General features: G+C 46.7%; 1 protein-coding gene across 1 annotated transcript; it reads left to right on the top strand.

Annotated features, from left to right (window-relative positions):
- Positions 1-7,354: 7,354 nt before the first annotated feature.
- Positions 7,355-13,310, top strand: LOC136484199 (putative disease resistance protein RGA4). The gene is made up of 4 exons (XM_066481421.1): positions 7,355-7,935; positions 8,060-8,457; positions 8,938-11,956; positions 12,543-13,310. The coding sequence occupies exons 1-3, from the start codon at positions 7,516-7,518 to the stop codon at positions 11,876-11,878; spliced, it is 3,759 nt and encodes a 1,252-aa protein (XP_066337518.1). The 5' UTR covers positions 7,355-7,515; the 3' UTR covers positions 11,879-11,956; positions 12,543-13,310.
- The last annotated feature ends 306 nt before the right edge of the window (positions 13,311-13,616 follow it).

Raw genomic sequence — 13,616 nt, 5'->3', positions numbered from 1 at the left:
TGCGGGTGCGCCAATTCTGATCACGCTGGTGAGCAAAGACGCCGTACCCGCTGGGGCGTAGGTTTCCCGTAGTCTGACCAGTTATACACAGAGCTTGTTCCCGCAAACCTAGCTCCTAGGTATTAATGTGAAAGGGGGTCGGGCATAGAGAATGTTTGCTAGGCATATAAACTCTTAAACACGTACCGACCCTTTCCATGGCTGAGGCCAAAAGGCCCTGAGTGCGGAAAAGAAACTCTGATTATGCTGGCGAGCAAAGGAGTCGTAGCCACTGCGGCGTATGTTTCTCGCAGTCCGACCAGTTTTACTCAGGGTTTATTTCCGCAAACTTTGCTTTTGGGTCTTAATCGTGAGAAAGGGTCAGATGTAGAGACTGTCTACCGGATAGATATGCTCTTATTAGTCCCCGAGTGAGGCTCGATCCCCCACCGTTGCTGGGGTCGAGTGTCACCTAAAGACCGGGGCATTGATAACGAAACTGATAAGAGAAAGTATGTGTATATTAAGGGTAGAAAGTGACGTAGCTGCTCGATGCTACAGGCATTGACAAAAACTTTGCCATCGGTGGCATTGTGCTAGTAGGTGCCTGGTCGGAGCACCCTCGCAACAACGTGCGGTCCCTCCTATGGTGGAGAGAACTTGTGACTGTTCTTGTTGTTCTGGACGAAGTGGAGTGGTAGGTCCCCGATGTTGAAGACCCGATCTCGCACTCGACGGCCATGGTACCGGCGCAATGCTTGCTGGTACTTGGCCGAGCGGAGGAGGACGACATTGCGCGCTTCATCTAGCTAGTCTCTTTCATGTGCTCTTCCCTGTTGGAGCCCCCGGACAAGAACCGCTTCAAAAGGACACAGTCTTTGTACAGGTGCTTGACGGGGAAAGCATGGTTCGGGAATGGCCTTTCAAGCAGCTTCTCAAAGTGGTTTGAGGTACCTTCCGTGGGCTTTCGGCCCCCCTTGCGGTTGGCGTTGGCCACGAGCAAGCCCTTGCGTCGTTGTTTGTTCTTCTTCTTGATGGGACGGTTGGAGGCGCCTTTGCCGGCGTCCTCGTCCCGCTTCGCCTTGCCTTTGAGGATGCATTGGCCAAAGGCCGGAGGTCTCAGTAAGTTAGGGCTCGGGCTTCGGTCCTCGTCGCTGTCGTAGCGTCCGCCACGACGTGGGTGGTAGCCGCGGCTCGCCCCCTCCTTTGCCTCACCATAGGTACGCCTACGGGCATTGAGGATGTCACGTGTGTCATGGTGGAGGCCAAGATGTTCATGCACTGGAACCGCGACGCGTGGCCTGCTGCCTTGCTATGCCTAGTGGATCGACACGTCCTCATCAGGTTATTCTAAGGGCGCGTCACGCCTGTGGGCGTTGAGGGTGTCGGGTTTGTCACAGTGGGGGCCGAGGCGCTCATGCACCGGAACCGCGGTGTGCGGCCCATATGGGAGCGTGGTCGGGGCGCTTCAGACAAGGTATTCTGGAGAGAGCGGCTCTCCTCTGGCAAGCCGCGTCATGATGTTGGTGAGCAAAAAAGTGAGGTGGCGCAAGCCCTCTCGGGACGGTCGGGATCCCAGGAAGGCGCTCTAGCCTCCCATAGTCAAAGTTGAGGAGCTGGTCGCCTCCGGCGGTGCGGATCTCCAGTGCGTGCAGCTGCAGCTCCTCCGGCACCTCGGCGATTGCGATGAGACCGGTGGAGTGGAGAGGCTGGACGGCGGCAGGAGCCCGCGCCACCTCCCCTTTCGCCGTGGTGATGAAGTTTAGGTCCCCGAAGCGCGCGCCCGGGACCCAGCTGTCATTGCGATTAGCCATCCGAGGCTTGGTGTTGATGTCGTGATGCGCAAAAGGCCCCTACCTAGCGCGCCAATTGTCGGTGTTTCGAGTAAACACCAATGAGTAAATTTGTATATTGCGCGTCTGACCTAGATGGTGTGCTAAGAGGACACAAGGATTATATTGGTTCGGGTCGAATGTCCCTACGTCTAGTTTTGGGCTGCTCGTGTTACTAGCACTGAGTTTGTAGTAGAGGGTTACAAATTGGCGAGAGAGGGAGGAGCTCCCAAGTCTCTGTGGTTCGATTGCTCGGTGCTTCTACTGCTAGATCTTATCGGTCGATTGATCTCCTATGGTGTGATGTGCCATGCGCGATGCAGTGATCCGATATGTGATGAACCGATGCCCTTAGTGGGACGCCCTGCTTTCTCTTTTATAGGCCAAGGGAAAGCAGGGGTTACAACGAAAGAGAAGAGGGAAAAAAGGAAAGAGAAATAAGGCTCCTAGAGGTGTGCCATCCTCCTCTTCGCGTGGGTCCCGCTGACCTTGTAGATCGTGGTGGCAGCGGCGTCGTACCGGGGTCCTGTTGGCCGCTGCAGCATATGTGCGGGCGTTGTGCGTCGTTCTTGTCTTCCATCCCATCTGAGCGGACGAAATGGTCAAAGGGTCCCCTGATAGAGGCCATGCGGAGGGCTGGCGGTACAGTGCCAGTCAACTGACGCTGGTTGACTGACGTTAGATGGTGGTCAAGCAGGGAGTTGGCAGCACAGTGCCGGCCTGTTGACGCGATGGGCGACGTGAGTCTCCCAGCATGGACTGATGGGACCGCCAGTCACATCAGGACACGCCCGAGACGTGTTCCCGGGCGTGCGTCTCCATGCCGTAGTGGTTGAAGCGGTTCAGGTCCCACCCTGGGGCCACCGCTTTTGTCCGGTAGCAAATCCGACACTCAGGGAACGAACGAGGCGAAAATCCTGCCCTGGGGGACGAGCGAGACGGAATCTGGCCCTCGGGGGTCGGACGAGGTGGAGCCCTCCCCGTGGGACCGGACGAGTCGGAGCCCACGCCATGGGGTTGGACGAGGCGGAAACCTCATCCCCGAAGTCGGACGAGGCATGGCACCGGCCCCTGGGGGTCGGACTAGGCGGAAACCTCGTCCTCAGAGTCGGTCGAGGCGTGGCCCGGCCCCTGGGGGTCGGACGAGTTGGAAACCTCGTCCTCGTAGTCGGACGAGGCGTGGCATGCCCCCTGGGGGTCGGACGAGAAGGAAACCTAGTCCTCGGGGTCGGACGAGGTCGCAGTTGCGTCCTTAACCATCAGATGAGCCGTCGTGACGTTCATTAATCCTTTGGCTCGGATACCCAGGTATAGATATCTGACAGCTACCCTATTTTTCTACCTTGAGATTTTTCAACCCCTGCTATTCAGCGTGTCTCTCAACGAGATTCATTGGTGTTCTAGATGGTCTTGTCGAACATAGAACAACCTCGACGTGTTCCCGGAAGGTGTTTTGACTTGCCGGTCAGCCTTGCTATTCTAGTGCGTTCACACTGCGTGCTAGGTTGTGTATGGCCTTGGGTGTGCTAACCCTTGCTTGTGTGTGGCTCGAATCAGCATCAACAATATGCGTATATTATTCGCTCCAATTCTTATCCAACCAAGAAAAGTGGATTAGAAAGTGAGATAGACGTTATCAGCTCCGCTCTGATCTGTTTTCATTCCCTGCTCTGATCTGTTTTCATTCCCACCAGGGTGACTTATGTGATGAATCGTTGGATCCCGGTGTCATCGATTTATTAGAACCCAGCAGCTGGTACCTTGAACATGATAGCTAATTGACGGATGGAAAAAACACACAAATACAAATAAATTTCTGTGTTCCACCAGGTGCTGGCAAAACAAAACAAGAAAATGGTTGAATCGACTTTGTCTAAAGAAAAACTATGGACAAGAGTACAGCAAGGATACCGCGATCGAAAAGGAGTTTTGGGGAGGAAGAGATTGACCACACATAGCGAGAATTTGATGAATAATTGAGCTAGTTTGCTCACTGCAGTGATTGTTCGTGTGATGGAGCAGCTCAGTCCGCAGCGGCACTGCGACAGTCCCTTAGCCGTGCATCGCTGGCGGAGTGACAGTGGATAGCAGTAAGGGTGGCTGGCTCCCGGCCATGTGACCTTTGTCACGTTTGCGTGTCCTTAAATCTAGTTTCATTCGCTTCTTTTTTCATCTAAAATAGTATTTTTCTTTCATAAATTTCTTTAAATTTATCTAGATTCCTTTAAGCGAACGGAACCCTTTCCCCCTGGCCCTGGCCCTGTCCATCCATTATTGCCGACGTCGACGCGACCACAGGCACAGGACGAGCACGAGAGAGCGGTGTGCTACCAAACCATTTGGAAGCAATAATTCCGAGTGGTTAGGTACACGTTCTTTTCGAGAGGGAATCGTCAAAAGGAGGATTCTCATGCTTAAGTACATAGGAGGACGAGTTACCAAAGAGACCTCTCAGCTTGTCCACACTCTACCATTGTGTGTTCTCAACAACTCTGCTGAGCGCTGAGTGCTCGCTCCAATGGCTGAACTAGTGGCCAGCCTACTGGTTGGGCCGCTGGTGTCCCTGCTGAAGGACAGTCCAATTACCTCCTGGACCAGTACAAAATTAGAGGACTATTTTAAATTATCATTCACAGTGACCAAGCCGATTAATTTGAATGCAACGCTAGGGGTTATTTTAGATTATATTTTATATGACCAAGATGGGTAATTTAGATGCAAATTTAGGTAGTTATTTTGAATTATTTTCATAATGACAGATGTGGATAATTTATATACAAATATATAGGGGGCTATTTTGAAATTATCTTTTGTAATGGCAGAGTTGGGTAATTTACATGCAAAATAAGGGGTTACTTTATGTATTTTTCATAATGGCAGTGGTGGGTAATTTTTTAATAAATTACAATAGATTCAATGGCTATTATCGGTGATGATAGTTAGAGTCTACCAAATCAAATGTCAGTTGTTTCTGATTATTATGAGAACTTATAGGATTTATCTTTTTTCTTAGTGTGTCTGGTAAGAATTAACATGGTGCCTCTGTTGGGGCCTGTAATTAGCAATAGTAAGATAAGAAGTAAGATTCGATGTGAACTCGTCCAATGTCGTGGGGACTTGTAAATTTTCAGTCCAATGTCGTGGGGACTTGTAAATTTTCATTTGGAAAGGGTTTCCTATTACGTAAGCCACTCCCTCTATATATACCAAAGGATCACGACCGATTGAGGTAATCCAACACACAATCGACAAAAGCTAATCTGCTACTGTCGGTGTTTCGAGTAAACACCAACAAGTAAATTTGTATATTGCGCGTCTGACCCGGATGGTGTGCTAAGAGGATACAAGAATTATACTGGTTCGGGCCGAATGTCCCTACGTCCAGTTTTGGGCTGCTCGTGTTACTAGCACTGAGTTTGTAGTAGGGGGGTTACAAACTGGCGAGAGAGGGAGGAGCTTACAAGTCTCTGTGGTTCGATTGCTCGATGCTTCTACTGCTAGATCTTATCGGTTGATTGATCTCTTGTGGTGTGATGTGCCATGCGCGATGCATTGATCCGATATGTGATGAACCGATGCCCTTAGTGGGACGCTACCCTAATTTTCTACCTTGAGCTTTTTTCAACCTCTACTATTCAGCGTGTCTCTCAACGAGATTCATTGGTGTTCTAGATGATCTTGTCGACCATAGAAGAACCTCGACGTGTTCCCGGAAGGTGTTCTGTCTTGCCGGTCAGCCTTGCTATTCTAGTGCGTTCACACTGTGTGCTAGGTCTGGGTGTGCTAACCCTTGCTTGTGTGTGGCTCGAATCAGCATCAACAATATGCGTATATTATTCGCTCCAATTCTTATCCGACCAAGAAAAGTGGATTAGAAAGTGAGATAGACGTTATCAGCTCCGCTCTGATCTGTTTTCATTCCCACAAGGGTGACTTATGTGATGAATCGTTGGATCCCGGTGTCATCGATTTGTTAGAACCCCGCAGCTGGTACCTTGAACGTGATAGCTAATTGACGGATGGAAAAAACACAGAAATAGAAATAAATTTCTGTGTTCCAAACAGGCGAGGTGCTGGCAAAACAAAACAAGAAAAATGGTTGAATTGACTTTCAGTCTGTTCGTTTGTTGGTTTCAGCCAGCCCAAATCAGCCAATCAACCGTATTTTCCTCTCATAATAAACCAGCACCGACCAATCCAAACCGGCCAGAAACCACGGGCCGTTTGTCTAAAGAAAAACTACGGACAAGAGGACAGCAAGGATACCGCGATCGAAAAGGAGTTTTGGGGAGGAAGAGATTGTTGTTTCGGGAACCACACATAGGCCTTGTTTAGATGGCCTTAAAATTCTAAGTTTTTTCACTCTTTCTTCATCACATCAATTTTTAGATGCATGTATAAATTATTAAATGTAGGTAAAAAAAAACTAATTATACAGTTTAGTTGTAAATCACGAGACGAATCTTTTGATCCTAGTTAGTCCATGATCGAACAAAGTTTGTCAAATACAAACGAAACGTGCTACAGTGTCCAGATTGCAAAAATTTGCAATCTAAACAAGGCCATAGCGAGAATTTGATGAATAATTGAGCTAGGCCTTGTTTAGATCACCTCTAAATTCCAAGTTTTTTCACTCTCTCTCCATCACATCAATTTTTGGACGCATGCATGGAGCATTAAATGTAGGTAAAAAAAATAACTAATTGCACAGTTTGGTTGTAAATCACGAGACGAATCTTTTGAGCCTAGTTAGTCCATGATCGAACAAAGTTTGTCAAATAAAAACGAAACATGCTACAATGTCCTGATTACAAAATTTTGCAATCTAAATAAGGCTCTAGTTTCCTCACTGCGGTGATTGTTCGGGTGACGGAGCATCTCAGGCCTGGTTCACTTTGCAATTTTTTTTTTTTTTGAACCTGATGAATAGTACCATTTTCGTCTTATTTGGTAAATATTGTTCAATCGTGGACCAACTAGGCTCAAAAGATTCATCTCATGATTTCCAACTAAACTGTGTAATCAGTTATTTTTTTATCTACATTTAATACTCCATACAAGCGGCTAAAAATTAATGTGACGAAGAGAGTGAAAAAACTTCGGAATTTAAATGGCATCTAAGGCCCGCAGCGACAGTCTCTAAGCCATGCATCGCTGGCGGAGTGACAGTGGATAGCAGTCAGTCAAGGGTGGCTGGCTGCCGGCCATGTGACCTTGTCCCCCTGGCCCTCCATGATTGCCAACGTCGACGCGACCACACGCACAGGACGAGCACAGGACCCCCTGGCCCTCCATTATTGCCCTGCTGACAACAATCAATCAAGATGCCCTGCACCCGAAAATAAAAAAATCAAGATACCCTGCCGACGGGCTGAGCTAAATATTTACTACTCCGTGTTACTGCGTCAGGTCCAAAAAGATTTCCGGTGCTGAGCTGTTGCGAGCTGGAAGGACGATTTTCCGATTTTCCGTGGACTATGCTTACCGTATAAACCCAGATCTACCGGCCGTACTTTTTGTCTATGTGGCTGTGTACATCCACTTGGCCACTTGGCCCCAAGCTAGGATGTCGAGATGAAGGAACCCCTTTATTTTCCTCAAAAGTGGCCGGGCGCCTTCCCAGACTACCATTCCTTCTCCGCTCAGCCAATTGTGTTCCCCTTCGTGCTCTGAGCGTGCGTTCTCGGGAGATCTGAGTGCTCCAATGGCTGAACTAGCGGCCAGCCTGGTGGTTGGGCCGCTGGTGTCCTTGCTAAAGAAGGTGTCCAGCTCTCTACTGGACCAGTACAACGTGATGGAGGGCATGGCGAAGCAGCACGAGATCCTCAAGCGCAAGCTGCCTGCCATCCTCGACATCATGGCCGATGCCGAGAAGCAGGCGTCTCGCCGAGGAGGAGTAAAGGCATGGCTTGAGGCGCTCAAGACGGTGGTGTACAAAGCGAACGACGTCTTTGACGAGTTCGAGTACGAGGCACTCCGCCGTCGAGCCAAGAAGAATGGGCACATCACCAAGCTCGGCATGGCTGGAGTAAAACTCTTCCCTACTCACAACCGTGTCGCATTCCGTAGCAGGATGGGAAACAAGCTTAGCAGCATTGTTGAGGCCATCAAGGTCCTTCACCATGTTCGCTTGTTGGTTTCAGCCAGCCCAAACCAGCCAGCCAACAGTGTTTTCCTCTCACAACAAACCAGCACCAGCCAGCTCAAATCAGCCCAGAAACCAATCAGCGAACAGGCCGCTTGTGGAGGAAATGAAAGATTTTGGATTCGACAAGCTTCAGCCCGAGGCACCAGCATGGAAGGAGTGGCGTCAGACAGATTCCATTATCGTCGACCCCGAAAATATTGTTAGCAGATCTAGAGATAAGGAGAGGGAGAAAATTATTGAGGTATTGCTCAGCCATCAAGCTAGCAGTGGTGATCTCTTAGTTCTTCCCATCGTTGGAATGGGAGGATTGGGCAAGACCACCCTCGCTCAACTCATCTACAATGACCCTCGAGTCCAAGAGCAGTTCCAGCTACTAAAGTGGGTATGTGTCTCAGAGGATTTCAATGTCTGTAATCTTGCCAACGAGATATGTAATGAGTCAGAGACAACCCTTGAAAAGGCACTCAACAAGCTTCAGGAACATCTTAGGGGAAAGAGGTATTATTGCTAGAGCTTATTATTGCTAACTCAACTCTCACCTTCTATCATGCTTTTATGTTTTATTTATTCTTGCTGAACACTCAGTACGTCATGTCATGTATTGTGTACCCCTATGTAATATTTAGATAACATAAGTTTGTGCGTGGGTTGTAAAATAAAGTAGACAGGTCTAATTATCTCAGTCATGTTTTCTGGGCATAGTCACATGTAAGAAATATTTACTACTGTGTTCTACCACAATGCAATCCCATAAAAGTACAGCATGGCTCCAAAATGGAAGCTTGAGTTATTGACCAAGAACATTATATAGCCACCCCAACCCACGCACATCCAAACATGGCATTAACTCTATCTAATTTTTTTTTCTAGAGGTCTGCAGTCTACAGTATATAACAACTTCCATTGCAACATAGGCTCTATGCTTGATTTAGGGCCATGCACATAGAAAGGTACTAACAGAAAAAATGTTCCTAATAGGTATCTTCTGGTATTGGATGACGTATGGAATAAGGATGTTGACAAATGGGGAAAGTTGAAGGCATGTCTTAACCAAGGCGGTGTCGGTAGTGCCATATTGACGACGACTCGTGATAAAGAAATAGCTGAATTCATGGGTACAGTAGCTAACAACTCATCATGGAAAAATAAATACCATGATGTGGCAATTTTGGACATAGAATTCATACATGAAATTATTGAAACAAGAGCTTTCGGTTTGCAGAAGACTAAGCCAGAGGAGCTAGTTAAGTTGGTTGGCCCGATTGCAGAGAGATGTGTTGGATCTCCATTGGCAGCCAAAGCATTGGGGTCTGTATTGTGTAACAAGACCACTAAGGAAGAATGGGAGGACATATTACATCGAAGCAGGATATGCGATGATGAGACCGGGATTTTACCTATACTCAAGCTCAGCTATAATGACTTGCCAACTGACATGAAGCAATGCTTTGCCTTTTGTGCTATGTATCCAAAGGATTATCAAATTGATGTTGAAGAGCTTATCCAACTATGGATGGCCAATGGTTATATCTCAGATCAAAACAAGGTACCTGCTGAGACCATGGGTAAACGGATTGTCAATGAGATGGTTTCAAGGTCATTCTTCCAGTATGAGGAGCAAAGAAGGATTGGGTATAGTTCTACAACTTTTGTGAAGATCCATGACCTCATGCATGAAGTTGCACTTTCTGCTTCAGAGAAGGAGTGTGTTTGTATAACTGTTGAATTCGTTCGAAGTGGTGAGATGGTTCCTAGTGCTGCTCGGCATATACAATTTCAAACAAGCATGGACAAAAAGAGATTAAATTTTTTATTTGGTACTACGAAGGAAAAGTTTCCACCTATACAAACAATGATGTTTGATATATTTTATCACCATGAAGATCTGCTGCATCATTTATCAAAATTTAGTTCTCTCAGAGTACTTTCTATGCCAAGACCAAAGGCTCATTTGTCAATAAAACCAAAGCACCAATGCCACCTTAGGTACCTTGATCTCTCAGATAATGCTGGCATCGAAGCACTTCCAGATGATATAAGCATCCTATATAGTCTCCAGACACTAAAACTTTCTAACTGCAGCAGTCTCAAAAGACTTCCTGAGCAAATGAAGCACATGAGTAGCCTTCGTCATCTATACACAGATGGGTGCACGAAGCTGGAGTGCATGCCTCCTAAGCTTGGACGAATCACCTCGCTTCGAACAATTACATGGTTTGTAGTGGGAAGTGGCTTGAATTGTAGCAGTCTTGGAGAGCTAAAGGATTTAAATATTGGTGGTTCATTAATGCTAAAGCAGCTCGAAAATGTGACAGTGAGAAGAAATGCAAAAGCAGCCAACCTTGAGAATAAGAAGGATCTGAGACAACTGTCACTAGAGTGGACAAGTGGTAAGGAGGATGAACAACAATGTCATGAGGTGCTACAGAGTCTTGAAGCTCACGATGGACTGCTGGCTCTCGAAATATATTCCTACCAAGGCACCAGTTTCCCATCATGGATGGGTATGTTGAAAAACATGGTTGAGCTTCGGTTATCTAATTGTAGTAAAGCGGATCAGCTTCCTGAATTGGAACAGCTAGCAGAACTACAAGTCCTTCATTTGGAAGGATTGGGAAAATTGCAATTCCTGTGTAGCAGCTGTACATCCTCCACATTTGGAAAGCTTAAGGATCTTAAGCTAGTTAATCTTCAGGTTTTTGATAGATTTTGGGAGGCAACACATGGAGGCACCGTAGCATTTCCTCAGCTTGAGATATTGCACATTGAAGGCTGTAAAAATTTGGCAGCATTACCAGAAGCATCGGTGCTCAGAGAACCGTATGGTGGTGGAGATTACACAGTGGCCCGCTCAGCATTTCCAGAACTGAAGAAGCTCAATTTGGAAGATTTAAATAGCTTTGAGAGATGGGAGTCTGCCTTTGAAATTGAAGAAGAACATGCACTGTTCCCTTTGCTTGAGATTCTTGTTATCAAGAAATTCCAAAAGTTAACAACTCTGCCTAGGGCACCAAAGGTCAAAGAACTGGTTTTGCATGAAGCAAATCGACAGATTTCTCTAGGAGGAATCAGATATATGACGTCATTGTCCAGTTTGTATTTGAAGGGCGTCAAGCTGGATGATAAGGAGGAATGGGACCATCCGTCGTCTGTGGTAGATATGAAACTATTCAGCTGCAGTTTGTTCTTCCAACCACGTGCACTAGCACTGTGGGTTTGCTATGGGCAGCTGCAAGATCTGACAATTTTTAGCTGCGATGAGCTTGTGTACTGGCCGGAGAAAGTATTCCAAAGCTTGATTTCCTTGCGGAGGCTACGGATTAGCAAGTGCGATAATCTAATTGGATACGCAGCGGCAAATGCTCCTGAGCAGGCAACATCAGGAAGGAGCCGACTTTTGCCCCATCTTGAGTCTCTGCAAATATTTCGGTGTGGAAGTCTCGTAGAGGTCTTCAACTCCCCTGCTCTCAAGAGGATAAGTGTTGAAGCATGTTGTAAGCTTGAGTCCCTATACGGCAGGCAACAGTTGAATCAAGAGGCTAGTAGTACCCATGACGTGGCAGCATCCACACCTGTTGAGGAGAAGCTGTCACCATCGGCGGACCCGGATAAGCTCCTTCCATCATCTCTAGAATCTCTAACAATAGAGAGCTGTGACGGGTTGTTAGAGGTTGTCAATCTTCCCTCGTCCCTCAGGGAAATACATATTTATTGTTGCTCCAAACTACGGTTCATATCAGGCCAGCTGGATGCACTCAAAGAGCTGCGAATTTACTACTGCCCAGAGTTGCTATCACTAGAATCATTATGCATCATAGATCTCTCAGCACTGGAAGACCTCGATCTGCAGGGTTGCAAAAGCCTGGCATCCTTGCCCAGTGGGCCAGAACCACAAGAATTTGGGGATGCCCAGGTATAAAATCGCTCCCTTCGGCTCTGCAGCAGCGACTGGACAGCGGCCCCGTGGAAGATACGTATCTAGATTCTCGTCTTGAAGGTACGCACCAATTTTTCCCTTATATGGTTGCATGTATAAATCTTGTGTTTGCGTGTCTGCCACTGTCCATTTTTTGTTTGGTGGACACGCCGCCATATATACATGTTTGCCCTGTCATTTCAAATCTCAACGCTTACTACTATGTGCTAATTTTGACCGAAGCAGCAGATATATGTATTTTTGAAATCTTATTGGATTTCGACGATTCTTTGACATATATATATATATATATATATATATATATATATATATATATATATATATATATATATATATATATATATATATATATATATATCGCTCTTGTGTTCTCCATGGCTGCCTGGGCATCTCTACCTCTCTGCTGCTCGCTTTATCCTTCGAGCATTTTTCCCTAGAGTTTTCATATACGCATGGACTCTCTGTTCTCACTTCCCACACCATGAGTTGAATTGTGTGTTTAGAATTGGATCAAATGTATACAGGCTGTTGACAACAGAAAAGCAGAGTCTGACCGGATTATTAGCATATTATATATATATACTCCTATTTGAAGTTTTATTGGGCGAGCTTTGATGATTTATTTATATATATAATTAATTAACAGGTCGCTTTCCACGGCTGCTTGGGCGTCTCTGCTCCTCGCTCTTAGGCCACTGACTGACATCCAGTGGAGGAGGAGCAACAGCAGCAACTCGCCACCAGCGATGAATCCAGCAGCAGGACACGCACACGCTGAAGCTGAACCTTCCTCATCTGCAAGGCCAAAAGCAAGAACGAGAAGCGACGCAGGACAAGAATATGCTGTGGATCATATCATACATGCATAGATTATTCGTTGGCTATTCTTTGTGTGTCAAGGAATTATTACTATATTACAATTATATCGATAGATGCCGTCTTTTTTACTGGGCGAGCTTTCATGATTTCTTTATATATATAATTAATTAACAGGTCGCTTTCCACGGCTGCTTGGGCGTCTCTGCTCCTCGCTCTTAGGCCACTGACTGACATCCAATGGAGGAGGAGGAGCAACAGCAGCAACTCGTCACCGTCACCAGCGATGAATCCAGCAGAAAGAAGGACGTACACGCCCAAGCTGAAACTTCCCTCACCTGCAACTGCAATGCAAGGGTAAAAAGCAAGAACTAGACACCATGAGTACATCATAGCATAAGAGAACGAAGCGACCCAGAGCAACGTCTGCTCTGCACGAGGCTACATCCGTGAGATCATAGATTATTAGATTCGTTGGCTATTCTTTGTGAGTCAAGGAATTACTGTTACTATCATAATCAGAGTTCACGAAGCAGGAGGAGATTTATTTATGAAGCGCCGTTTATTTATACTCAGTTTCATTGGTGCCTTTATTATTGGTTTTATTATATATACACAGCTCATGATAAGTGTCGGTGTTTCGAGTAAGCACCAACTAGTAAATTTATATTTGTTGCGCGTTAGGCTCAGATGGTGTGCTAAAAGATACAAGGTTTATACTGGTTCGGGCAGAATGTCCCTACGTCTAGTTTGCTGCTGCTGCTCGTGTTATTAGCACTGAAAAGGTTCGTAGTAGGGGGTACAAACGGTCGAGAGAGGGACAGGTCCCAAGTCTTAGATGGAAAGGTCGAACGGGCGCTGAGAGCTCGGTTGCTGCTCAGCTGTGTGTTACGTGGTGCGTGGT

This window comes from Miscanthus floridulus, chromosome 9 (genome assembly GCF_019320115.1).
Source record: "Miscanthus floridulus cultivar M001 chromosome 9, ASM1932011v1, whole genome shotgun sequence".
Classification (NCBI taxonomy): Eukaryota; Viridiplantae; Streptophyta; class Magnoliopsida; order Poales; family Poaceae; genus Miscanthus; species Miscanthus floridulus.
The sequence above is the reverse complement of the archived record's forward strand: the minus strand, read 5'-3'. Positions and strand labels throughout refer to the sequence as shown.